Source organism: Bos grunniens, chromosome 29, assembly GCF_055505025.1.
Source record: "Bos grunniens cultivar Pamir isolate PY7600 chromosome 29, Bosgru_T2T1.0, whole genome shotgun sequence".
Classification (NCBI taxonomy): Eukaryota; Metazoa; Chordata; class Mammalia; order Artiodactyla; family Bovidae; genus Bos; species Bos grunniens.
The window spans coordinates 7,640,641-7,667,875 of NC_141193.1; the positions used below are offsets into that span (position 1 = coordinate 7,640,641).

The 27,235-nt window shown below is 50.2% G+C and overlaps 1 protein-coding gene across 1 annotated transcript; it reads right to left on the reverse strand.

The window, feature by feature from the left end:
- Positions 1 to 250: 250 nt before the first annotated feature.
- POLA2 (DNA polymerase alpha 2, accessory subunit) lies at positions 251 to 27,235 on the reverse strand. Its single transcript, XM_086384917.1, has 18 exons — positions 26,777 to 27,235; positions 23,655 to 23,779; positions 23,069 to 23,166; positions 22,642 to 22,699; positions 19,208 to 19,314; positions 16,315 to 16,508; positions 15,584 to 15,672; positions 13,990 to 14,145; positions 13,415 to 13,477; positions 12,415 to 12,457; positions 8,925 to 9,049; positions 8,099 to 8,137; positions 7,007 to 7,080; positions 3,439 to 3,547; positions 3,079 to 3,185; positions 2,192 to 2,251; positions 1,424 to 1,550; positions 251 to 711 (listed from the first exon to the last, which is right to left on the reverse strand). The coding sequence occupies exons 1-18, from the start codon at positions 26,853 to 26,855 to the stop codon at positions 562 to 564; spliced, it is 1,803 nt and encodes a 600-aa protein (XP_086241043.1). The 5' UTR covers positions 26,856 to 27,235; the 3' UTR covers positions 251 to 561.

Here is a 27,235-nt window from a genome sequence, read left to right on the forward strand (position 1 = left end):
CAGATGCAGGGGTCGGGCCAGGACCACGTTGGGCCCGAGAGGACCGCGCCTGGCGGGCCCGGCATGCAGCCAGCTGCACGCTCCTCGGCCGAACCCAGCGCCTCCTCAGCAGAGGCCATGGGGGCCTCAGAGGGTCAGAGCTGGGGCTGGGCGGAAACTCAGCATGACAGACGCTCTGCTTCTCTGGACAGAGGTCGAGGAGGCAACATTCTTTGTTCACTACCAGGAAAAAGAAGGAGTGGAAGACAGATTCAACGCAGAAGTTACAGAATTTATTCTATTTCTCCAAAAGTTGTTTTCCTGTCTGACTCATATACAAAATCGTAAAGCCTTGACCTTCCTGAGCGTGCTGCACCCACGGCCAGTTCTCTCTGGACTCTAAGTGTCCAGGAAGAAACAACAGTTTTCTTCCAGAGAAGCTGGACTCAGGGGTGGGGACCAGCTGCCCGAGGCCTTCCCGCAGGGCCCCTGCCCCTTCCACTGCTGGGACCCTGTCAGAGGGCTACTCCCAGTCCCGACGTCTGTGAGGCCTGCGCGACGGGGCTGACGAAGGACAGCGGCTCAGATCCTGACCACCTGGGCGGCAGCACACGGACTCTGCCGCCCCTCGCCGCCTGCGGTCTGCCTCCTGAGGTAGAGTCGGCCGAAGGTGCCCCCCACCTGGCCTTTGGTGAGGCGCCCCGGGTTCACACAGACGCAGCCGAGGATGTCCTGGAGGGGAGGAAAGAGTGACTGTGGGTCTGGAAAGGCTGAAACCATGGGCATGGATGTGAAGAAGCTGGACTCATCTAGGGGTTCAGCCCCAGAGGATGTTATAGAAACTGGAAACAAAGGCAGACGAAAACCATCTTCGGGCCAATGTGTTAATTTATTACAGAAAACTCTGAGTCCCTCTTGTGTCTCCAAAACAAAATAAAGAAGGTGACTCAGCCAATTCCCAAACGTGGAGACAAACTTGCTCTATTGGTTTCACAGCGTGAAAGGTTTACCTCCTGAGGTTGGACTGGCTCTGCTTTGGCAAGAGGAGGTTGATGGGGTACATTCCCCCACGAGAGCCCGAACCTGAACGTGCCCAAGAGCTGCTGGGAGCTCATCTCAGAATTCAGGGAGGGGACAGGCAAGCCCAGGTCACCCGAGGTGGCCATGGGTGAGAACCGTGGTTCGAGGGCCTTCCTAGCTGCCTCCGGGGCTTCCAGGCTGGGCTGCCTGAGCGCCATGCCGTGGGTGGGGTGGGGTGGTGGCAGTGGGCAGCAAGGGCGCATCACTTAAGCATTATACTAACAGATTTGTTTTCTACTCCTACCCCTCCCCCAAAGGAACGAGGCCACTGTCCCCACCAGCAGACCCGAGAGGAGTTAAGTGCCAGGGCTCCAGAAGGGAACTGGTTCCGGCATTGCTGGGAAATGGCTGAGTTCAAACCCACCTTCACGAAGTATCTCAGCTCTGATGGGGCTATGAAGACGTCGGGGGTGACGGGCAGCTGAGCGTAGAGGTAGAAGTTCTCGTAGTCGATGGCCATGTCCTCCTGGGGTGGGTAGAGCGGGTAGTAGCTGCAGAGAGGAAGAGAGAGTCAGCAGCAGCGGACTCGGGAGCCGTCCCCAGATGGACTCCTTCTCTGCCGCTGGTTTCCACGCTGTCACACCCTGCCTCTCCCCGCCTCTGTATCTGGGGGACAGAGCAGGCCTGTCATGCCAGGAGGGAGCTCCCTGGTGGGGCCTAGGGAAGGCTGTTGTTGTCCAGTTGCTAAGTCGTGTCTGACTCTTTGTGACTCCAGGGACTGCACAGGCCAGGCTTCCCTGTCCTTCACCATCTCCAGGAATTTGCTCAAACTCATGTCAACTGAGTCGGTGATGCCATCCAACCCTCTTATTCCCTGTTGCCCCTTTTCCTTCTGCCCTCAATCTCTCCCAGCATCAGGGTCTTTTCCAATGTGTTGGCTCTTTGCATCAGGTGGCCTGGCCAAAGGATTGGAGCTTCAGCTTCAGCATTAGTCCTTCCAATGAATATTCAGGGTTGATTTCCTCTAGGATTGACTGGTTTGATCTCCTTGCTGTCCATGGGGTTGCAAAGAGTTGGACACGACTGAGCAACTTTCACGTCCACTGGGAAGGTTCTTGAAGTCAAATCTGTCCGAGCTCTGTGACTCCAAAGCACCCCGGGCACGGGCAGGTGCCCCACCGGGCGGGCTCACCTCCGCTGGGTCAGGATGTGTCTAAGAATTCGGCTGAACCGGTCTGAAGTTCCAGAAGAACTGCAGAAGGAAGAAAAGCAAGAAACGGAATGTGGAAACTTGTCTCTCGGCACCTGTTTCTCTTTGGGGAGGATTTCTTAAACTAGAGAGAAGTGATGTGGCCAAGGTGTGTGACAGGAAGTTGCCTCTGGGGAAGTTTAAAGACGTATCTGTAAACAGCTCGGTCTGTTGAGCAGGACACTGGGTTGAGAAGGGGAAGAGCGGGAACTCCTTGTGATCAGGCCCAGGCAGGCCGTCATCAGCCCCACACCGTGCGAGAGCACGTGGGGTCTGCCCCTCGAGGGGCCAGCTGTAGCTGGGTGACCCTTGCACCTCCAACCAGAGCCAACCTGCACACACCCATCTCGCCTAACACACGAATGGCTCCACACTCCTTCCCATCACAGGTGATGGAAGAACTGAACCGCTGAGCCTCAGCTCAACAGACCCGGTAGCATCTGATCCCCTGCAGAGTAATACCTTGTTCTGGGAGGGGGAATACCCTCCAGGGTAAATACAGTCACCCCATGCGCATGGACAGCTTGTTTAGGTCACACATGTGGCGAAGGAAGCAAAGTAGATGAATGTCTATGACTAGAAATTAGGGGCAAAGATAGGATGGAAGGGACCCCGCAGGGCCTCAAACACTGCAGACAAATGGTAACAGACACATGCGTGTCCCGCCGCCCCCTGTGGGTGCAGAGAAACTCAGTGGCCAAAGGGTTTGGCAGAAAGTGCTGCTCTAGGGACTGCCCGTTTAAGACTCTGCCCAGCAGGCCTTTGGCCAAGGACAGGACCAGGGTCCAGAGGGCCAGAAACTGCCCGTGGAACTGGAAGCCCCTTCTCACCTACTGATCTCCTCGGCCCCCATGTGGAACAGCAGGTCGGTGGATGTCAAACCAAAGATCACTCCGTTGATGGAAAGGGTGCAGGGCTCGGACACGAGCCTCACTCGCTGGAACGAGAAGGGCGGGGCAGGTGTTAGTGTGTCGCAGTTAGAAACTTCTCCTCTGGGAAAGTGGGGGATCCAGAGGGCTGGGGAGACCACGGAAAGTCCAACACACAGTACATAACACATGTGCTTATGATAAAGAGAAGCTGAGAGTCAGGCCCTCCATCTCCCCACCCTCCACTTCCAGATGGAGCTGGGTGGTCGCCACCGGCACGTTGCACTCGGCTGCCTGCTGTTACGGAGGGGACGCGTGTACCTTTTTGTCCTCTCGAAGCAGGTCGGAGCAGCTGAAGGGAGGCTGTGGGTACACGGGCTCGTGGTGCACGTCTCTCAGCGACGGGACGATGATGAGGTGGGAGCCGGAGCTGGTTTGCAAAAAAAACATGTCAGAAGAAGGAAGATGAACACAGCTCATAGCCGGGTGACAGATTCCAAGTGTCAGGGCCTCAGACAAGAGCCTGCTTCTAAGGGAGATGCTCAAACAGAGCTCTTCCATGAGGAGGGGCTGCTGTTTCCCCATGGGGTACTGGGTGTGAGAGACGGGCTGTTCTATCACACGACCACCTCGACGGGCTCAGGACATGTTTTCTCGCAGCTCCGCATCATGTTCTACTGAGAGAGGAAGAGGATGACCGGCAGAAAAAGGGAAGACGAGACAGAGATCTAGAAAACCAGGAAGGACAAGGATGTGACCAGAAATCCTCAGAGCCCAGATGGCGCAGTGGTAAAGAATCTGCCTGCCATGTAGGAGACCCGGGTTCGATTCCCGGGTTGGGAAGATCCCCTGGAGAAGGGAATGGCAACCCACTCCAGTATTCTTATCTGGAGAATTCCATGGACAGAGGAGCCTAGAGGGCTGAAGTCCACGGGTTTGGAGAGTCGGACACAGCTGAGAGACTGAGACATCTTCACCTTCCTCAGACCAAGAGCTGAAGCCAAAGTTCTGACTCTTCACACTGGGTGAACAGATGTGGCTTTTAGGTGTCCAGTTGCCTCCCTGACTGGGGGCTCTTCCCTCGGGAGGGACCAGGTAGGCAGACTGGATCCAGGAAGGGGAGAGATGGTGCATTCTCCCAGAGCCCATGCCCCTTCCCTGCCCCTCCGCCTCACACAGGGAACCAGGGCTGGTTTTTATTCCTCAGCTGACGGTCTGACAAACACGAAAGAGAGATCTACCAGCAACAGTAGGAGCAGAGATGACAGACTTCCCTCTGTGGAGGCTTATAACACAGAAGGGAAGAGAAACCCCGAAACTCTAGGGGCCGACGCCTTATCCTCTCCAGCCACACAAGAGAAGAGGGAAAAAACCCACGTCCTTGATTCCCTCGCTGTCCTTGGCAGAGGGGCCTAAGGTGGAAGGTGTTATTTTGGAGGCATATCTGACATCCGCTGGGCTTCTCTGGTGGCTCAGTGGTGAAGAATCCACTTGCCAAGCAGGAGATTCAGGTTCGATCCCTGTGCATGCTCAGTTGCTCAGTCATGTCCGACTCTTTGTGACCCCATGGACTCGCCAGTTTCCTCTGTCTATGGGATTTCCCAGGCAAGAATACTAGAGCAGGTTGCCATTTCCTATTCCAGGGGATCTTCCCTACCAGGAATTGAACCTGTTTCTCTTGCGTCTCCAGCATCCGTGCCTGGGGAATCCCATGGACGGAGGAGCCCGGCAGGCTACAGTCCATGGGACCACAAGAAACGTTAACAACTTAGCCACTGAACAACACCCACCACTAGCTTTCACTTCTAGCGCCCTCTCTTGCTTAAGACGAGAAGGCTTCCCAAAGGTGGGCACAGGCAGGTACCCACCTGTGCAGGTATAGGGACACAGCTGCCTCTCACAAGGGATAAAGGTGCTGCTGATGCTCACACACGTGCCACTTGTTTGTCACGCCTGCTCAAAGCGTGAGCCGACACTTCTGCAGCGGAAAATCTGAACCTCGAGACCAAGGGTGCTCTGCAAATGAGTTACTGTCCCTTTGCCACTGAGAAGTTCCCTGTGATTATCCAAGACTACCAATTTGGGTGCTGAAGCCTGGCAAACGAGCGAGGGGTGGCCTGGAGGGGACAGTGTGTGTTCCAGACCCCCGGGGCTCAGTGTGTGATGGACACAAAGAGCAGAGGTGCAGCCGGCCGCTGTTAAGACGTGGACTTGCTCTGTTTCCTCGCAGGAGCTGGCAGAGCAACAGTTAAGGAGGAAACGGGCCTCCTGCTCTGAGTTATACACGGGTTGTAGGGGGAGGGATCCGCGAGAAAATTCCAACTATGCTGAGCATTGCACAACTTCACACATCATGGTGGGCCGGGCCTCGCAGCCGCTCCCTCAAGCTCCGGGGCTCTGCTGGGCTCCCGGGAGGGAGGCGGCACTTCCTCATGGGCTCTGGTTTTCACTGATAAATGGGCTCAGTGCTCTGTACTGCTGACCCCTCAGAGTAAAAATAAATCCCCCCAAAGAGGGCCATTTTTATACTGTTTGGGGAGGGTGGGCAGCCCCTCTCCCCGAGGCGCACTCTGGCTGCAGATGAAAGTGCCTGGTGGTGCTGGGAGCTCACCCCCAGGGCAACAATGCCCGGTCTGTTCTTTGTGTGGCACTGCTGTCAATACCACATGGGGTGAGGAACCAAAAACAACCCCATCTCAAAGGGAAAGCACCCGGCTGGCGTGCGGGGCGGTCCCTGCCTATCCCGGAGGGGACCCAAGGGCTGACAAAACAGGGACACCAGGCCTGCCCCTGGTTTTCAGGGACTTATCTCCTGAGGAGCCTCCAGGTCTGACAAACTCATTCAGGGTCCCAACAACCCTGGGGGTGCAGAGGGAAGACACCTGTCGTGTCACTTGGAGTGGGGGAGGGAGAAGGGAGTGGCAGGCCCAGCTGCAGGCTGTCACACCGCACGATCCGAGCCCCCCGATTCTGGGGTCGGTTGGGGTTCTCCCCCAGTCCGAGAGGCCTACCCTGCTGGGATGAGAAGGTAGAATGACAACTAATCATTGCTGGGATCAGTTCTCACCGCCAAGGGCGAAAGACTATACATCTTGTTTCAAAAACCACCCTTGTTCCAGACGTATTTTACACTTAGCCTCAGGAATGTTTGTTTTCGATGAGCTCAGCTCCTGGCAGGCAGATCCCCGGAGGAGGAGATCCACCACCAAGAGCAGCTTCTCTCGAACCCGGGCACTGGAGGGGAGCGACAGGAAATGGGGGTGTCAGCTTCCAGAAAAACTTTCTACTTCTAGCTTAGGCTCTTCCTGGAATAGCGACTTTTCTCTCAAATTAGAACTGCCCAGCCCTCATCACCGCTATGACCTTTCCCAGTCCCATCCCTCCAGTCCGTGGCAAGGGTTCAAAATCCCCACCCTCATGCGTCCCCACCCACGTACGAGCTGTCGCGGGGCGCCGTGAAACCAGCGAAGCACTGACTTGGGGAAGGACTTGGGCTCACCCCCCAACTCTCACTCACAGGAGATGTTAGGCCCCCTGGGACTCTGTGCTGTAAGCCATCAAACACTCCCCAGCCCCACCCCGGGAAGATTCCCAGGGAACATGAATTTCTACAAAAGGGAGTGAGAAAAGGAAGGAAATGCAGAAAGAGCCAGGGAAGAGCGAGTCTGGGCAGCCTTGTCCTTTCCAGTGTGTTTATCTCTGTTTTTACAAAGATGCCTCTTCACTCAGGGTCGGCGCGCTTGAAGTGCAAGGGTTCTAGCTGATCTCTGCAGTTCAAAAGGATACAAGGATGCGAACTACCACGACTTCTGAACGGTTTCAGCACTAACGGGGAGCCCTGGAGAAACTCAGGAAATGTAAGGTTCTGCCCAGTATTTTGAATGCTGACCTTCGTGTTCCTTCAATAATTGTTCGGAGACATTGCTTGAAAACATCTTCAAATGAGCTCGTCAGCAGACAGCTCTGCAAGAAAAGAAAGGAGATTTACAGGGTGAATGTTTGGTGTCTGTTCACTTGTAGAGCGCTGGTCAGACGGCCCTGGGGGCAGATGCTGGGTGAGGAGCTGAAGGAGATGCAAAGATACACGAGACAAAGGTCTCTGTCTTTTTGAGAACTGAGTCTAGTTGGGAGCAGGCAAGGAGGTCAGGGAAGAATCAGTCCTGAAAGTGAGCCGAGGGGAGTAGGACGAGCTTTGAAGCCTTTGCTGTGGCTGGTAAACCTGAGAGGGCTTCCCTGCTGGCCCAGGGGTAAGGGATTCACCTGCCAATGCAGGAGATCCCTGGTCTGGGAAGATCCCACATGCCGAGGAGCAACGGAGCCTGTGCCACAACTACTGAGCCTGTGCTTTTAGAGTGCAGGAACTGCGACGACTGAGCCCACGTGCCGCAGCCACTAAAGCCTGCATGCCCTAGAGTCCATGCTCCGCAACAAGAGAAGCCACTGCAACGAGACGCCTGCACGCCGAAACTGAAGAGTAGCCCCTACTTGCCCAGCTAGAGAAGAGCTCGCCTGCAGTGAAGACCCAGCAGTTGAAAATTTAAAAAAAAAAACAAAAAACAAAGAAACCCCTCCAGAAGGGCCATTTGTGTGTTAAGTTCAAAGGACAGTGACACTCAGGGCCCAGAGCTGTCGCAGCCAGCAAAGGGCTTTCACAGGCACAGCTCCGGGGGACCACGGGCACCTCCCCCACCCTCCTGCCCCAGAGCCATACGTGTACACGAAGGGGACCAGGACTCAGATATTTGGATCCCCTCCCCCACCCGCCCCAGCTTCCAGATGGCTCTGTACTCTGGTGAAATGAAGCCCTCACATTCAGTACCTTTATTAGACTTGCCCTGCAATCATGTTTTTCTGATCAGCCACAGGGATTCATTTAGGCTGTTACAAATGCAGGATAAACTCCAAGAAATGAAAGTAACAGTGAGGCCTTGACTGAATGCGAGTACCCAGTCTCTCCCTGACTCCAGCCCCAGCCACTTACCTCAACCTGTTCATGCTTAGCGTCCAGGAAAGGGCCAAACTGCAGAAACGAAGGTACCAAAAGAACACATCAGAATTGCACATGCCTCTGAGTACCCTCACACACCCGATCCTAGCAGTTCTTTGCCCAGGGTCCATCTCTCCCTCCAAGGCTGCCTGTACAGGCTGGGACAGGTGGCAGGTGGCGGGGGTGGGATGGTGCCCAGCCATATCACAGGCAGAAGGACACAGCCTCCTGGATGGCCAGGCACTGGGCCGTCACTAGCTGCTTTGCCTCCTATAATGCTGGGTTTTGTTCCCCCTTCAACCCAGCAAGGGCAGTCTACCTCCAAGAAGCAGTACTCTGGGCTTTCAAAAGAGATGAGTCCACAAATGGGAGTAATTAGACAAGAGGTGAAATACTGAAAAGTCAGTGCAGGTGGCAAACCCCTTGGGCTTTTTGATTACGACCATGCACACAAAGGGACTCCCTGGTGGGCCAGGGGCTAAGACTCTGCTCCCGACACAGGGGGCCCGAGTTCTATCCCTGGTCAGGGAACTAGATTTCACACGCCACAGCTAAAGATCTTGCATGCTGCAACGAAGATCAGAGACCCCACGCACCACAACTAAGACCCGGTGCAGCCAGATAAACAAACATTAAAACAAAGACCACACACACCTCGCCAAAGAGGGAGACCAAGAACTCAGAAATACTTTTAAGAAGGAGGAGAGTTTGACACTCTTCCTAAAAATTTAGAACCTCATCAGACCTTTTTCTAAGATTACGCCCACCCCATTCTCCCTTCGGTGCCTCCCTAGGTGAACTGTCCCCGGAGGGGCCCTACCAGGATGCAGACGTCCGGTCGGTCGCGGTTGATGATGGTGATCAGGTCGAGCAGGGGGTCAAAGGTGATGCTGTCAGATGTGGTGTACGGCCCACAGGCTACCAGGACCATGAACTGCTCAGAATCTAAGCCGGAAAGGATTGTTAAGGTGTTGATGAGAAGATGCTGGGATGGTGGGAGAAAGGACAATGAGGGCAAGAAGCCTCGGGACTCAATTAAGAGTCCCACATGTGCAACTCTGGGGATTGAAAGGAATGAGACCTCACCCTGCCCTCAAAGAGTCCTCCATGAGCTGCACAGACAGGCAAGTGTGCAAGCAACCAGAACTCCAGAGACGATGGGAGGAAGGTGGGAGTCATGAGAGAATTGATCAAAGTGACGTTTGCTTACGTGGTTTTCCTCTTAACTTTTTTTTTTGGGTGGTAAAATATATACAACACAAAACTCAACTTTTTTGGGGGGCGGGGGGACGTGCTGCGTGGGTCTCAGGACCTTGGTTTCCTGACCAGGGATCGAACCTGTGCCCTCAGCAGTGAAAACTCGGAGTGTAACCACTGGACCACCAGGGAAATCCCTCCTGATCACAGCCATGTTTAAGCCAACATTTCAGTGGTATTGCTGCTGCTGCTGCAAAGTCGCTTCAGTCATGTACGACTGTGCGATCCCATAGCTGGCAGCCCAGCAGGCTATTCTGTCCCTGGGATTCTCCAAGCAAGAACACTGGAGTGGTATTAGATAAATCCATAATGTTGTGCAATTGTCACCACCTTCCATCTCCACAGCTCTTTCTATCTCGTAAAAATGAAACTCCGCACCCGTTAAACACTAACTCCCTGCTCCCCCTCCCCCAGTCCCTGGCAACCACCTCTATGATTCTGACGGCTCTAGGAACGTCATCTAAGGGGAATCATGTGGTATTTGTCTTTTTGTGACTTTGCTTACACTTGAGAGCAGAGTTTTTCGGGAGCCCGGGCAAGGCAGGTCCCCAACAGCACTGAGGTTTGCGAGCTCAGTGGGAGGGACCATCAGTGTTGAGAGCAGCTGGAGAATTTGGTACATCGAGGGGTCCGGGAAGACCAGCTAGGGGGCAAGGCTTGGGACGGGAGACTCTCGTGTTATGGGGTGCAGGGCCTTGTTTCGGGGTGCCCTTTTCCTCAAAGCATCTGCTTTCCTTTTAGAGAATCCGCCTTGGCGTCCATAAGGTCCTCTCCCCTCCACCGGCTGCCCTATGGAGATGTAAGTTAGGTGCACCGTCCTCCCCAGCCAAAGAGCAGCAGGCATGTACTGGCTTAAGCCATCTACTCTCTCCTCTGGATTCCAGAATCTCAAGGTGAACTATGCAAGGACAGAAAAAAGACGGGCACTGACCCATCCAGCTGAGGTGCCTGGTCAGTGCAGCCCAGGACTCCCTGCTACCTGGACACCTGGCGTTGCTGAGCCGTGATCCGGGCTGTAAGCCTGTTCCGGCCATTGTCCGGGCTGTGTGCTACCTGAGTTTCCCCTAACAAATTCTCTTAAGTTAGTCTGAACCAGGTTCTGTAGCTTACAACAAAGCCAATGATCCTTGACTTCTTAACAGGCAGCTTTATTAGCTTCTTATGGTTTTGGTAACAAACTACCACAAACTTGGTGGCTTAAAACAATACACATTTGTTATCTTACAGTCCAAGAGGTCGGAGGTCCTAAAATCAAGGTGTGGGCAGGGCAGCATTCCTTCTGGAGGCTCTGGGGAGAATCCTTTCCTGGCCCCTTCCAGCTTCCAGAGCTGCCTGCATCCTTGGCCCACGGCCCCTCCTCCATCTTCAAAGCCAGAACCTGACATGTCCATCTCTGTGACCCGCCTTCTCCCGCCCTTCCTTATAAGGACCCTTGTGGTTACACTGAGCCCACCTGGACAACCCCCATCTCGAGAGCCTTAACTTAGTCACACCTGCAAAGTCCCTTTTGCCATATAAAGTCGTATGTTCAGGAATATATTCCAGGAATGAGGGCCACTGTTAGTCGAGCGTAGCAGTAACTGAACTGAGATAGAGAATTCAAGGAGGAGAGTAATACTGGTGCTGTGCAGAGGGGAGGCGACAAAGCTACATTCAGTTCCAAGGCGCCCGGGAGACGCCGGCCCCAGGTAAACGGTGAGCGCCCGGGGCCAGGTCCATGTATTCTGTGTCTCCACACCCAGGTGTTGAGCCCAACACCTTGCTCACAAAATGTCTATTAACAACTTTTTCAGGGACTTCCAGCAGTTAAGATTCTACACTCCCAGTGCAGGAAATTCAGGTTCGATCCCTGGTCAGGGAACTAGGGTCGGCATGCCACAATGCAGCCCCAGTGCAGCCAAATAAATAAATGACTATTAACAAAACAAAAGCAACTTATTCAATTGCTTCCAAAGATTTCCATGGCGTAGCTCCGGCTCCGGGCAGTTCAGCCCTGTGTGTCCCCTTTGCTACCTGAACTTGATTCAACACCAGCACTCCAGTTTCCATAAACACTTACTTCCTGAGAGAATGTGCAAGGTCATAAACTCCTAAATCTTGCTCCCAATTCCAGGCCGCCTCTAAGGATGACCTCACACAACATTAACGTGGAGGGGGTGTTGACAATACAGCTAGCATCAGCTATCTCCCTGCTAATCCTCAACAGCCTACTGCTCTGCTTACAAAAATGCTTGGAATTGTTCTGAAGCCAAGTTTACTGAAATGTTCATCTTTTCTCATCTAGGTTAGCTACCAAGATGGTCTAGGCTTCCTGAGAAATGTGTGTAATTTTAAAATACAGTTTCCTTTTTGGAATAACCTTAGAATTGTAGAAATGTCCCAAACAGAGTCCAGAGTTCCCGTATGTACACCTTTCACCCAGCAACCGCTAATGCTAACATCTTACATAACTAGGGTACATTCATCAAAACGAAGGCATTAATACTGGTATGTTAGTGTTAGCTCGTGACTTTATTTAAATGTCACTGGTTTTTCCACTAATGTCCCCTTTCCTTGTCCAGAATATCACATGGCATTTAAAGGAATTCTTTTTTAAATTGGTGCTCTTTACCCTTTTCTTGTTTTTTTCCTTTTCTTCCCCCTTCCCTTTCATTTTTTGGCCGCATGGCATGCAAGATCTTTCCCAACCAGGAATGGAGCCTGTGCCCCTGCATTGGGAGCTTGGGGTCCTAAGTACTGGATAGCCAGGGAATTCCACTGGTTTTTTTCTTTTTCAAAGCAACCTTCAAACACCTGTTAAACATTAGTCTTGAAATGCCAGCTCTTGTGGAATCAGAGCACAGGAGGTAAGGCTGACCAGCCACACAGGCTCAGACCCCTGGCCTTCCACAAAGGGCCCGTGAACCCATGAATCTGCGGTCGCCCTGGAGCTCCAGAATGGTTCTCTCACAGCTCCTGAAGCTTTCCCAGGGCCAGAGGAACTGTGCTCCAGACCCTGGCCCACCCCTCTCCACCCGCACTGTTGGCAAAATACCCTTGGAAGTCTAGCTCACCTCCATCCTCTTCATCGGGCTGATGGAACGGGAGCGGCACACCCTTCAAACAGGAGAGAAAACTGTGGTGAGGTTTTGCCCCAGGTTCCGCCTCTGGTCAGGAACGGGGTGGGCACTGAATGGGGGCTTGTTTGTGGGTGTCTTGCTCCTTGGAGCGAAAAGCCCACAGAGTTGATGAAAGTGGAAGTCGCTCAGTCGTGTCTGACTCTTTGAGACCCCATGGACTACAAAATCCATGGAATTCTCCAGGCCTGAATACTAGCGTGGGTAGCTGTTCCCTTCTCTAGGGGATCTTCCCAACCCAGGGATCGAACCCAGGTCTCCAGCACTGCAGATGGATTCTTTACCAGCTGAGCCACCAAGCAAGTCCAAGAATACTGGAGTGGGTAGCCTATCCCTTCTCCAGCAGATCTTCCCAACCCAGGAATTGAACCGGGGTCTCCTGCATTGCAAGTGGACTCTTTACCAGCTGAGCTATTAGGGAAGACCACAGAGTTGATGCCCCTTCCCTTTTCCTCTACTGCTCAGAGTGGCCAAGACATCCGGTAGCATGAGGTCACGGCTAAACTCAAAACACACCCAGGAAAGAGCAGGAGCAAAACGGGCGACTGCAGGATCAGTGTCCTGCCTGGGAGGGCAGGTGCTGCTACTTCTTCCACGTCCCCTGGAAGCCGGCAGAGGGTCACCGCAGAGCAGGGGCTGCTAAGCTACGGCCAATCTGGCTACTGCCTGTTGCTGTAAGTAAACTTTCACTGGCACACAGCCACGCTTTTTGGATAATGGGTTGTTCGTGCCTGCTTTTGTGCTACGATGGCAGAGTTGACATTGTATGAAGACCAAGTCTGTGGAGTCTGAAATATGTATCGTCTGGCCCTTTAGGGGAGCAGTTTGCTAAGCCCTGACCTAGAAGTAGGTCATACCCTACAGAGAATTGAGAAGCGAATCAACAGGCCTTTACAGAGGATGGGCTCCAGGATGGAGAGAAGCCCACACACTGTACCTCGTAGAGTCTGGTGGCAACAAGTTTTCTACCCGTGGTGTTGATTCCTTCCATGACCACCACCTGAAAGGCAGGCAGCAGACAGACTTGGTCAACAGGAGGTCTGGAAGAAGTTACTGTGATAGAGTTACAAGTACTGTCCAGCTACTCTCATTCTGTAATTGTAAGCTTGGGGTGTTTTTCTAGAAAACAAATGAAGGGGGTTATATTAGTGTAATAATAATTACGCTTTACATGGTGATCTCATTTTTACAACATTCCTATAAGGTGAGGATTATCATTTCCATTTCACAGATCAGGACACTCTGGGTTTGGGAGGTTAAGTAACATCGCCACAGTCATCCGCCCTGCGGGGTGGAGCTGGGGTTGAAACCTGGCAGCAGATCCCAGAGCCAAGGTCGGAGCACACAGGGGATTGGAACCCCCACACTGGCATCCGCTCTGGTGCCTGAGCTCCAGTTACACCTCTTGGCATCAGAGGTCAAAAGTGCGGGGCACCTGGCCACAGTTCACTACACACACCAGGAGCAAATAGCATAGCCGCATCCAGAGGGGAGACACACCCCTGATCTCACCTGTCCAGGAAATAGAGAATATTCTTTGAGCTCAGATAGATCCACTGGAATCTGAGCGCCTGAGGAATGTTCCAAATCTCCCTCCAGAATCACTGACTTGTGGTTCAGCTTCCCGTTGCTGTCACAGCCGATCTGGCCCAGCAGGGTGACGGGCTCCTACCGAGATACATAGGAGAACAACAGTCTTTGGGACACAGGAGCTTACAATCTGGTCCGCCCGATGGAGAGCAAAACAGCCCTCCAATAACAGCACTCATGTTTTTGGTGGCGCATCACTTTGAGCCCGAGGCGACCACAAGTATCATCACTGGCTCCCAGGGGTGAAAGGACCCTTAAAGGGCACCCAGCCCGTCCACCATCTAATGCCCCAGCCCCTCTAAGTGGCTGTCTGAGCCACAGCATCTCCAGTGAAGGGGAACTTGCGCCCGAACCCACCATCCCCACTGGCAGCCCACTCACCACATATCTCTCTCTCTTTTTTTAAGTTCTACCAGCTTATCGCTACCAACCTATCCATCTCCCTCCACCTTCCTCATGCATGCGTGCTCAGTCATGTAAACCCATGGACTGCAGCCCGCCAGGCTCCTCCGTCCACTGACTTTTCCAGGCAAGAATACTGGAGTGGGTTGCCATTTCCTTCTTCACCCATTTCCTGAATAACGGTTAATGACAGCTCTGGTTTACTGGGCTCACTGAACACCAGGCACTGTTCTAAAGGCTTATGTGTATCAACTCACTTAACTCTCACAATAACTGTGAGGTGGATATTATTATTGCATCCATATTAGACATGAGAAAAACCAGCAGCTGAAAGGTTAGATAATTTAATCAACGTCAAACAGTGGGCAAAGTGTGGGTTTGAAGCCCAGATGTTTGGCTCCAGGGCCATATCCTTTAACCACACACCATACCGCCTTGTAACAGGAAGTTCTTCATTAAACTGAGCTGAAATTCCTCTCTCGGTGGCTTCCTCTATCCTGTTCTCACTCCCGGGAGCAAACCGAGGAAGTCTAATCTTTCCCCAAGAGATTGTACAACCCAGCCTCCCCTCCACTACTTCCTCCCAACTCCCCCGAATCTTCTTTATATGACACGGTTTTACATATCTTCCCCAGCTGACCATTCTCCTCTGAATGCAAATATGTGACAGAGGCGCCGTAAAGAAACTCGGAGAACACATCTCCCCTTAGCGTACATGCTAGAGAGAAAGCACTGTACACGTGCTAGATTAAAGTATGACGTGGACATTATTCACAGCACCTGATCCCTGATGACAGAGACCAAAGAAGGGGAGAGACCATGAGTCACCATTTCTGGAAATCCTCACTTTGCTGCTGTTCTCATATCCTGACACTTGAATGCTTAAGGCCCTCAATCTTGTTTACACGCAAGGCTCTAACCCAAGTGCAAAGCAAATGACTTAATCTGGTCACAAAACCAGACAGCACTTATAACCCATTTTACCAAGTTCATCCAAGGTAGATGTTCTAACTAGAAGGTAGACAGTTAGTGAAAAGGAAGCTGGAGGTTGACTTTTCATCATTGATTTAAAAAAACAGTATCAATCAGGAAAGACTATTAGAACAACTCTTACCTGTGCTGGGACTAGAATAGGAGCAAAAGCCTCAATTTTGTAATGTTCCTTGAGTTCACTGCCAAGTTCTTCTATCTTACAGGTCAGAACTGAAATCCCAGAGGGAAAAAGCGTGTTTAAGACATTTTACTTGCCAAGCAGAGAAAACACAGCACCTTGTAAAACACTAAAGTCAGTCATTTCACAGAAGCAGGCAGGGTGCCAAGGACAGCAGCCAGTCTGTAAGCTGCTCAAGCCCGAGCCAATTGCCCAATATTTGGTTGCTGAACCCGGCCTTCCATTTGGCCATGGTCGGGGGGAGGGAGGGGTCACGGATGAGGTCACAGTCCCAAAGTCGGCCTGGATCCCTCCCCAGCCTGCCTCTTACTCAGGTGGTCAGGGGGGTTTCAGGGAAGCCAAGAACAACCCTAAGAGCCTTCCAGTCTTTCCAAGGAAGAAGCCATAAATGTCTCCGCTTCCTTTAACACTCTAATTGGCTTCCTCTACACAGTTCAAGTGGTTGTTACTGGGAAACGGTTATGTGCTTTTTCTTAGCAAAGTGCTTGTGATTTGGGAGAATTATTGAGAGTGGTCATCTCATATCCGTTTCCTAATAGGGGCGCCCAGAGGACATCTATCAATCAAAGGGAACCTTGAACTTGTTCTACCAGCCTAGCTGACGCTTTGTTACTGATTCAAGCCCCTCCAGGTGGTTTTATACCCTCCAGAATGTCAAAGGGAAAAACAAATACCTTCTCGAATGTCTGGGAGCTTCTGAAACATGTATTTGTAGCTCCCGGTGAGCGGCTCTGGATGTCCCAAGACCTTCAGGCTGAGGGGACTAGCTCCTCCTCTCCCGGACCAAGACACCCCCTGCGCCGAGCCAAAGGAGGTAACCACTTCTCCCCGGTTACTTCTCGAGCTGTATTTCTGAGGGGGAGTAGCGCTGATTGGAAGCAAAAGACATCAAAGTTACCGCGTTCACATCTAAAAGGAGAGGAGTCTAAGATGAGGTTACCTCTTGGAAATTTGGGATTGGAGGCATGCCAGCCTGGCCTCACATTTTATAAATCTAATCAGCTTAATGGGGTTGGACATTCTGGACCTTTAAGGAATTTTAGGAATGAGTGGGGTTGAGGAATACCAAACGTGTTTAGAAAAGCTTAGACACAGAGACACAGTTTAAAAGGTCTTCTTCTGGCTTAAAACTAACAAAGTAAAACAAAACCCAAACTCTGAATTGATTAAGAGCCAGTTTCAAGTACCATTTTCTTCCTTATGCATTTTTAGCATTTGTTAGAATATCATTAGAGCCTCAACTGTGGATAAGCCGAAAGTTGCTCTGTGTACACATAACACCTCATGATACAGTTCAAGGTAGAAACAGTAACAAAATGAAGTTAAATGAAAGGGAATCAGCTTTCCCCAGTGTCTCTGGAGGTGGACAGGCAATGAATTCTGTCAGCTAGTGAACAAACACTCCCATTCTCCAAGTCTCAATCGGCAAGTTCTCGTCTTTCTCCTCACTCGCTGATAAAGTCCACCTCCGGGGACACACGAGTGTGGCTGATCTGCTTAGAGGACAGCGAGGTCCTCTAAGCCTTTGGTTGTGAACACAGTGCACCGAGAGGCCTGCTTACAACAGGCTTCATCTGATGCCCTGAAACCCTGCGGGAGCCAGTTCTACGTGGGCACTGTTCCAGTGGGTGCTGCCGGTTCCTCCTTTGCAGAGAGGCTGCAGCAAACGAGCCTGACTAATGACCTCTGTCTCCAGTGCTGCCTCCACCTGAATAATTTAGAAGTTACTTTCATAAATTACGAAGCCAGTTTCTGATGTCGGCTTTACTAGCGTGCATTACAGAATGACTAGGCAGGGCATCTCGACTGCGCCAAGCACGAAGCTCTGTGAGGTGCACATTACAGCCGGCCCTTTAACCCAGGAAGATGCTCACACGGGGTCTGCTGCAAACAGATCTACAAGTTTCAAAGTCTTGCTTGTTGAGAGAACAGAACTGCTGCCATGGTGCTGGCACCTACAAGAACCACTCTGTAACCAGCCATCTCTGTGCATCCAAAGATGCCCTTCTAAGTCTAGAAAGTTCTATTCGGAAGCCAGGGTGAAAACTCCTGAAAGCAGGAGTGGGCCACACCAAAGTCAAATCTGCCCTCGGGATCCACTATCTTTCAGGGGACTTCCCCAGTGGTCCAGGGCCTAAGACTCTGTGCTCCCAATGCAGGGGGCCCGGTTCAACCTCTGGTTGGGGAACGAGACCCTGTAGGCTGCAACCAAGAGTCTACATGCCACAACTAAAGAGTCCACATGCCGCAACGAAGACTGCTGCTGCAGCTAAGTCGCTTCAGTCGTGTCCGACTCTGTGCGACCCCATAGACTGCAGCCCACCAGGCTCCGCCGTCCTGGGATTCTCTAGGCAAGAACACTGGAGTGGGTTGCCATTTCCTTCTCCAATGCATGAAAATGAAAAGTGAAAGTGAAGTCGCTCAGTTGTGCCCGACTCTTAGCGACCCCATGGACTGCAGCCTACCAGGCTCCTCCATCCATGCAGTTTTCCAGGCAAGAGTACTGGAGTGGGTTGCCGTTGCCTTCTCCGACAACTAAGACTAGGCAGAGCCAAATAAATAAATAAATTGAAGAAAAAAAGAAGAATCTGACCTGCTCTGATCTTGAACAATGCTAGCGCTCCCTTTTTTTTTTTCTTTTGTGTGTTTTGGCCCTGCCAAGTGGCTTGTGGGATCTTAGTTCCCTGACAGGGATCAAACCTGGGACTACGGCAGTGAAAGAGCTGAGTTCTAACCACTGGACTCCCAGGGAGGTCCCTATCACCTCCTTTCTGATGTGACAGAAAGTCTTAGGTTGGCAAGTCTTAAGCTCTGCTTGGTCTAGAAGTGACTCCCGGCAGCCAGTGTCGCCCTAACTGGTTCACATCACTGTTCTTTTGCCCCATCCCGATGCGGCAGCACCTAAAGCCCTTTCTTCTCCTCAGCAGAGCTCCCACTACGGAATTCTCTCATGGAACACGTGTCATTTATGGATTTCCAAAAGTCACACGTGATCCCTGTGGATTTATGTGCAGAAGTGGCAGCAGGGATAAAATACCAATGAAGTTGGGGTAGGTTCAGGGACAAGAAAACTCAGCAACTAGTTGTAACCTGAGTGAGGAACAAAGAACAGGTTACGCAACATTATGAACAAAGATACGTGCTTTTCTTTTTAAAGAATAAATACCTAAAAAAAAGAAGAAAGAAAGAAACCAACAACACATGAACTAACAGAAGCAGGTGGAAACCTATTAGCCTCCTCCTGACAAGAGACTCACAGGCTCCCCAACTTCTGAATAGACAGTTTGTTTTCGGTAGGAGATATCAGTTTCTGAGCTAGAAAATGAGCCCTAGAAAAGAGGGTGGAAAGTGAGTTTCCTTAACTACAGCTAAGAAGCAGTAACTTTCCACACAGGATGAGGGTGGGGAGGGGAGGGAGCAGTCGGCCGTCCAGCCAGTCGACTGCAGAGGGAAACGTCCACCCCTCTTCCTTAAGTCAGGCTGTAGTGTCTGGTTACCTCCACCAGGTAACCAGAGAGAGGGGAGGGCAGGCCTGCTGCCTGACAGCTGAATTATCAGAATGCATACCTTGGAGAGAAACTTGATGGTGAGAGGAGCTGATGGGGGCTCCGAGCAGACACACTCCTCTTTGTGAGGGGGGTTTCTGGGGTGGTGATAGTTCGCTTCTGAGAACCCTAGAAGCAAAACAGGAGAAGGGCCCAGTCACTCTAGACCCAGGTTGCTAAGTGAAGTGCGCATATCCTCAGGAAGAAAGGGAGGACGTGCCCGGATGAAGGGCACAGACCGCACAGGTCTGGGTTTCTTCTGAAACCCATCTTTCAAGCAGAATCTCAGACTTCAGCAACTGTAATTCAGTCCTCAGCAGTACGCTGTCTCCATTTGGGAGGCAACTATGAAACAAATGCCAACAACATCCCCCCGCAGGACTGCCAAGCAGGCGATCTGTCCTGTCAAATCGCTCGCGTGCTCACTTTCCTTCCCCACCTCTCTGCTTCACCGCAGCTGGGAGTCTGGCTACACACACAGTTTTAACCTGCACGGACACATTTTCCTGTCAAGGGATGGGACCATGTTACTATTTATTCTGGCAAAGTCTACCACACGTTTTCAGAATTAAAGAAGGGAGTGACTCCAGGCAGATAACACGGGTGAGCTCATACTTGGAGAGTATTTAGCACACGCCTCACTGATGGTCAGTTTTGTTTTCTGAGTGGTTTTGCTCATTAAGAAGAATCCAAAGAAATGCCTGGAGTGGAGGGTGAAACTGGCAAATCCCGAGATCACTTGCTCCCCAGAGTCTGGGACAACGGACTGTGGCTGAGCAAAGACAAAATCCTCCGCTGGAGGGAAACCAGGCAGCCGGCTAGTTGGCTGGCGTTCCCCTGCCCTTGGGCTCCTCCTGGCTTCGGGTTTAGGTTATGCCACCAAAGCTGCCTACAGGGGTGACTACAGACAGGCAAGGATAGAGAAAGCAGGATTTGAAACCACCCTTAAGTGGCTGGAATGGAAACTAGATTTTAAAAGGACCCTTCCTTATGTACCACACTTATACAATAGCCATTTAAAAATACTCCTTTCTAGTATTTCAATATTTTTCCAATTGAAAACATTCTAATAGTTATAATCTTAGTTTGAATATGATCCTTCATTGAAGTATTGTATACACTGACTTTTTTGCTCTATATTAATTCTGAGCATTTCTCCTACTTTGTCAGTCTTCACCCTTTCTGGTAGCTGTGCGGATGGAATTGATACATAATAGTCTACGTAACTACTTCTCTATTGTTGGGTGTATCTGTTTCTGGAGACAACAAATACTGAGGTGCTATCACACACGTAGCTTTTCCTGGAATTTGGATGATTTCTTACCAGAGATTCTTACTAGGAGCGATTACTGGGCCAAACGATGGCAAAGATTTTATGGTTTCAATAGGCTTTTCTCAAACTATTTTTCCCGAAGATCCTTCTAATATATAGGGGCTACAGAGCTCCAGGTCCATCTCCCAGGATGAAGCAAGAGGACAGGACTCTAGGAAAGAGCAGAGCCTTCGGGCTCAGCCCTCAGCCACGTGGTGAAACCTGTGTCAGCAAACCAGCTCGAGACGTCCCTGGGGTGTGCTCACTCGAAGCAAGCTCAGGAGACTCACTGCTAACACTACGGGCCGGGTTATCCACCCATAACGAGACATACAGAGGGACTGCAGTCTCATACCCTGGGGGGAGCTCATCCTCACAGCACACAGGAACCCAAGTTATAGCCAGATTATCCACTTATTAGAAGCATGACGCCAGCAGCACGGGAACTTCAAATCCCCAGGCTGACACATCTTTCCCTGTCAGGCGGGACATGTGGGGAGCCGGACTACAACCCGAAGATTTATGGTGAGCACGGGGGCAAGAGTAGCTGGTGGGGCTTCCCTGGTGGTCCAGTGGCTCAGACTCTGCACCCCCAATGGAGGGAGCCTGGGTTCAGGCCCTGCTCGGGGAACTAGATCCTACATGCTGCAACCAAGACCTGGCACAAAGAAATAAATAAATATTTTAAAATAAAAAAAGAGTAGCTGTCATTGCACAAGTTAAATATTTAATGGTGACAAGCTAAGACCACTGACATACTCACCTCTGCAATATGGGCCCTCCTGCCCCTGGCACTGGTCTGGGTGGGAAAGGCCAGCCCTGGGCTCTGACCCTGTCATCATGCTGCGCTGATGCCCGAGTTCCCACGTGCTGGGCACTGTTCAAGTCTTTTTCCTGTTTCTACCCCAGATCCAGTCTGCCTCTCCTCTGAGCTCCAGATGCATATTTCAAACTGTTGACTCATTTCAGCTCATCTCTTGGCTATGATTCCATGGCCAAACTTTGATCTGTGTTCGAGCCTCCTGAGTACTTCTGTAGCAGGAATGAGGTGTCCTCAATGTGGTATTTCAGCCATCGGAAATGTGTATACTTCAACAGTAAATTAAGTAAATTTGCATCTGATTTATGTATCAGTCTACTGAGAGCTGAGTTACCACGAGTCAGTCCTCCCAAATATGAACAACTCTGATGCTGTGAACATTTTAGCTTTTTTGCTCTCCACAAGCACATTTAAATGACTCACCTTTCCTTCCTTCTTTTTTTTTTGGGTGGGGGGCCGTGCAGCGTGGCTTGTGGGATCTTAGTTCCCAGATCAGAGACTGAACCCAGGGCCCTGGCAGTGAGAGCACCAGGTTCTTGCCAGGGAATTCCCTTATCATCTTCTTTGTTACAGTGTAATTTACTTTGATAGATTAAGGCTTGCTCCTTGTTTAAGGATTGCCACAAATTCATTTTCCATAAAGACTAACTATGATTATTGAATACATTGCTTTGGGTTTGGCACTTTACATGTTCATTTAGTTTTCAAGCCCTTCAAGATATTATTCAAGATAATATCACGGGGTATTATCTGCTGGCTATTGGCTTCTTGAGGGCAGAGCACAACCTTGGCTGCTTCATTCACCAGTTCATCCAGTGTCTGGCTCACAGTAGTTGCTCAGTAAGTGAATGAATGAACCCTGATTATGTAGGAAAGGAAATGGCAGCTCAGAGAGATAAAAGCAGCTCACTCGAGGTCACTTATGCCTTTGACTCAGGCTTTGAGGACCGTGCCCTTCCACCGCTCTACGCCTCTTACCACGGGATCCAACACATAAACCGGACAAGCAGCAGTCACAGGGCCTCCACCCGATACAAAACGAGACTCCCACCAAAAAGAGCAATTACGGGGAAATCACACTGACCAAAATTTTATGATATGCTAACTGAAGACAGCAGGATAACTATGTGTCCACAAGGACTGCCATCATGTAAAATCATCTACGCACATGATCGGAAAGGAAGATGCATACGTGGAAATAGAGTAGGAACTGTATGAGTGGCTAATTTTCTCCTTCAGAACTTCAAGTGCTGTGCTGATATTTTTAGAATAAAGAAAAAAAATGCTACATGTAGAATGCAATTTCCAAACAGGGTACACGCACCTTAGAGGGTGTGGTGTAAGAGTTCAAGAGGGTCTCCTCTTCCTCCTCCACTTCAATTCTAAAAACACTGGTTAAGAGAAACAATAAACTTCCACCCAAAATCTAAGGCAAGGATCGATCAAATAAGAAATCTGAATACTAGGTATATTACTTTAAATTTGAGTTTGTTCTTATGTTTTTTGTGGTTTTCAAAAAATTATTTATTTATTTAAAAAATTTTTTTAGGCCATGCCATGTAGCACGCCAGATTTTAGTTTCCTGACCAGAGATGGAATCCACGTCCCCTGCATTGGGAACTCGGAGTCTTAACCACTGGACCACCAGGGAGATCCCTTATTACTTGCTCTTAACTTACACATGCAACTATAGACAAATGATAAAATACAATATGTAGATTGATACAAGGGCCTTGAGCAGAAAAGGATACAGCTCTTGTATGGAGACAATGTCTCTGGCTCCTGCGTGCCTGAGCCCCTTGTCCTTGGAGGCGCCATGTCGGGTTTTGGACACTCTTTTGCTCAGAAACTGAGGAATAAAAGATAATGAATATATTATTCCATAGTCAAGTAATAGAGGAAGCGTTTCCCACAGTCATGAGGTAATAATGGGCATTTTGAAATATAATCGAAAACATAAAATTCCTCAAAAGAAGAATGAAGATGTACATGATAGACTAAAGACTTAACCTGTCGCTGTTTCTCTCCAACACGTAACAATTCTAATATTAACACCAATTACTTGCTGACAAACTACCACCTGCTGAGCATAGTTTTAGGAGGGACTTACAACCATTCTCAATTCATTCAATAACCATAAAATATACACATCATGGGGACCACTGACTGAAGAGGAAACTGAGGTTAGGAGTCATTAAAGAGTTGGTCCAAGCTCACTTTGGGACTGGGATCCAGGTCTGATTCTAAGGTACACACTCTTCTCAATACAGTGCTCCACCTTCCGACAGAGCAGACACGGAAATTTACATTATTAGTTTGCCTACAGTTTCTTCTTACCTCGTGCTCAAAAGAATTCAGGGTCTCTAAGGTAAAGCAGTCTTTACGTGTGCTGGTGCAGAAGGCTATAAGCTCGCTGGCCATTCCCTCTTCATTCTGTCCATACAGAATGCACAATTCTACCACTGTAGGGGGAAATTGGACACATAAGAACTTAGTTCATTTCTTGTGGCTTTCACCTTGAAAAGTGAAAATAATCTTTTATTTATTCAATAGTCATTTATTCAGCACCTACTAGGGACAGGCACTGTTCTAGACACGAGGATATATTAATAGCAGTGAATAACAAAGAGACAAACCCTTGTTCTCACGCAGCTCACTATGGAGAGGAGACAGAAAACAACCAAATAAGTAAAAAATGTATGTTAGCTGGTTAAATGTGTTTTGTAGAAAAAATAAAGCCTGGAGAGGGATCAGGGGGCTGGCAATTTTAAACACAGTGATTAGGGAAGGCTTCATTGAGGGCATGACATCTGAGTAGACTTGGAAGAAGTAAAGGAGTGTGGCAGGCAGTGTTGAGGGGATAGAGCTTTCAGGCAAGGATCCTGAGGGAGAAGCAAGAGCAGCAAGACCTCCACGGCTGGGATGCAAAGAGGAAGGAGGAGACAGAGACAAGCTGAAAGGGTAAAGGGGGTGCAGACTGCTGGCCCCTGTAACTATTCTGAGCAAGCTCAGAAATCACTGGGTGGTTTGAATAGAACAGTAACACAACCTGACTTCCAATGAACAGGGTCACCCTGGCTGCTGTGTTAAGCAGATTGAAGGGGACAAGGGCGGAATCAGGGACCAATGAAGAGAACCATGGCAAAATCCATGGCGAGAGATGACAGTTGCTTGGGTCAAGGCAGTGTCAGTAGAGGAGGGGAGAAGTGGTTGGACTCTAGACTGGAAGCATCCTGAAGGTAGAGCCCCTGGGATCTGCTGACTGGATGTGGGGTGTAAAGAGAGGAAGTCATGAGGATGATGCTGTGGGTTTAGCCTGAGCATCTAGAAGGGGCCAGTTACTATGAACTGAGATGGGGAGGCAGCAGGAGGAACTCTGAGGAGAGGGAGCAGGAGCTTAGCTTCAGACACTGAGGCTGAGATGCCAATCAGACTTCCAGCTGGAGACATGTGGGAGGCAGACTGGCCTGCAGATCAGGCAAAAGGTCTGGGCTGAGTTATAAATCTGGGGACCACTAGCAAACACATGAGATCAGGTGAGATCATCAAGGAGCTGGGGCTTAGAATGCAGAGGAATGTGCAAAGGCTAAGAGGTGGTGGCATGCACATTAGAACACCCAGGAGGAGTGTCCAAGCAGCTAAGAGGAAAATGCATTTTAAAGAAGAGGACCGGATGAATGGCATCACATGCTGCTGCTCATCCAAAGGCGGACAGAAAAACGCATCTGCGGCTTTGGCCAGGTGAAGGTCGTTGGTGACCCTGGGAGGAGCAGTTTCAGTGAAGCGGTGGGGATGAAAAAGCTGACTGAAATGGGCTTAAAGAGGAAAAACTGAAGAAGAGGCCATCGTTCTGAGAAGATTTGTTGTAACTGGGAGAAGATAACTGGAGTGGGATGGGGCAACAATGGAGTACTTAGAGGTTGGGGTAAGAGTCACATTCCTAGGCTACTAGGAAAAAATATCTTACGGAGAGAAAACAGAAAATAAGAAAGGGAAGAATTACTGAAGTGATGTCCTTAAGGATGAGAGAAGGAATGGGATTCAAGACTCAAGTGGAGCGGGTGGCTTTTGCTGGAAATATGGAGAATTTATTCACTGTAATGGGAGGAGGCAAGGAATATAGCATAGACACAGATCCTTCTATTTTTCTCAGGGAAACAGAAAGTAAGTTCATCAGCTGAGAGTGAGCATGGGACAGAAGATTGTCAAAGGAGGACCAGGTGACGAATGTCTCCCATAGGAGACTCAGAGTGAACAGATCAGGGAAATATGCTAAGATATGTCAGGCAATATTGAGGTCCAGGTGAGGTTAGCAATCATGAAGCACAAGTCTAGAATTCCAACATCACGGCCAATTTGGTCCTACACGAAATGGGACCAGGAGGCATCTTGGATTGAAGCCTTTACAAACTTAGTTCACACAACTCATTTCTCTTGTTTTGACTCTAGGCTCACCAAGTAAACTTCTGACTATGATTGGTCTTCTCATTCAAGTCTCCTGTTGGGAAGAGAATGCCCTGGACATAAAAATTTAGAGTATTCCAGTCTCTCATAAATTAACGTTTGCATTCTGGTTTTCTATATTAAAAAAGAAGTTCAATGTGCTGATGAAGGGTAAAGGCAGATGCCTGATCATCCTGATTCTAAAACCGGTAACTCCACACCTCCTGAGAGTTTGCTTCCTGACACTGCCCTAGAGCCTCACCAATACAATGGACTACTGGACGTGGGCGCAGGAGATCTGGTTCACAGCCCAGCTCAGGCAATTAACTCTCCTTATCTGTTTCTCCGTGGCTCAGTGGTAAAGAATCTGCCTGCAGTGCAGCAGACATGGGTTCGATCCCTGGGTTGGGAAGATCCCCTGGAAAAGTAAATGGCAATCCACTCCAGTATCTTGTCTGGAAAATCTCATGGACACAGGAGCCTTGCAGGCTATAGTCCATGGGGTCATAAAACATTTTGACACACCTAGCCTCTAAACAACAACAACAATAGGTTTCTCCACCTGTAAACTTTGTCAGCAACAGCTGCTAAGCTCCTTAAAGTTCCTTGCAAAGCTAAAATTTAATTTTAGGAACCCAGGACAGGGACTCTTATTTGCACAGACCACCAACAGTTTTGATGAGAAGTGATGGATCAGCAGAAGTTAAGGTGTAGGCTGGAAAGGGAGGAGCCAGGAATAAAAAGCTGCATTTCAAAATCCCAACATCTCTTGCTTTTCTGTTGGGCTTTAAACATTTTCCTAATTCTGTGCAACTGCGCTGACTGAAAACCATTCTTCACATTCTTATTTTTCAGTTGGGATCCAAGCAGTACCCTGTGAGCATTTCAAAGTTTCAAACTCAGTTTCACTCATCTCACAAACACCGACAAGCCCCATCTAGGGGAGGTGAACCTCGGAATAGAGCAGGGAGGGGGTGGACCTGGGCTGGGGACCAGAGAGGGGGCAAGGAACTCACATTTCTCAATCACAGCCTCCTCGCATTCTAGGCCGAAGATCTGCAACTCCTCCACCAAGAGCTGGGCGGACACAGCCATGATGACCCAGGAGGGGGACCGGGGCCGGGCCCACCCTAGCTCCGATCTGACGCCAAGAAACCCACAAGCCTGGAGATCGATGAGCAGAACGAGGTCCCTCTGATCCTTTCACCCTCCGAGGGCCTGAGGCGGGGAGTGACCAAATGGCCCAAGACCTCAGGCGGTCAGAAGGGCCCAGTCGTCAGTCACGGAGAAACACTATTTCCTTCTTTTTTTGGAAGCCCTCAAACGCCTAGAGAAAGAAAACAGAAAGCTTGAGAAGTTCGCTCCCCTGGAACGTCCTGCTTCCTAAAAGCCACTGCAGAACTTCTCAGTGACGGGAGCAAAACAGAGTAGCCTGGAAAAACCCGCCAAATGCTTTGTACGGCGCACGCATGCGC

Excerpts from the sequence above, each read along its gene's own strand:
- POLA2 (XM_086384917.1), bottom strand. The coding sequence starts at position 26,855 with ATGGCTGTGTCCGCCCAGCTCTTGGTGGAGGAGTTGCAGATCTTCGGC. Across the intron at positions 14,146-15,583 it reads CTATTCTAGTCCCAGCACAG|GAGCCCGTCACCCTGCTGGG; the intron begins GTAAGAGTTGTT and ends GTATCTCGGTAG. Across the intron at positions 9,050-12,414 it reads GCCCGATGAAGAGGATGGAG|ATTCTGAGCAGTTCATGGTC; the intron begins GTGAGCTAGACT and ends TTTCCGGCTTAG.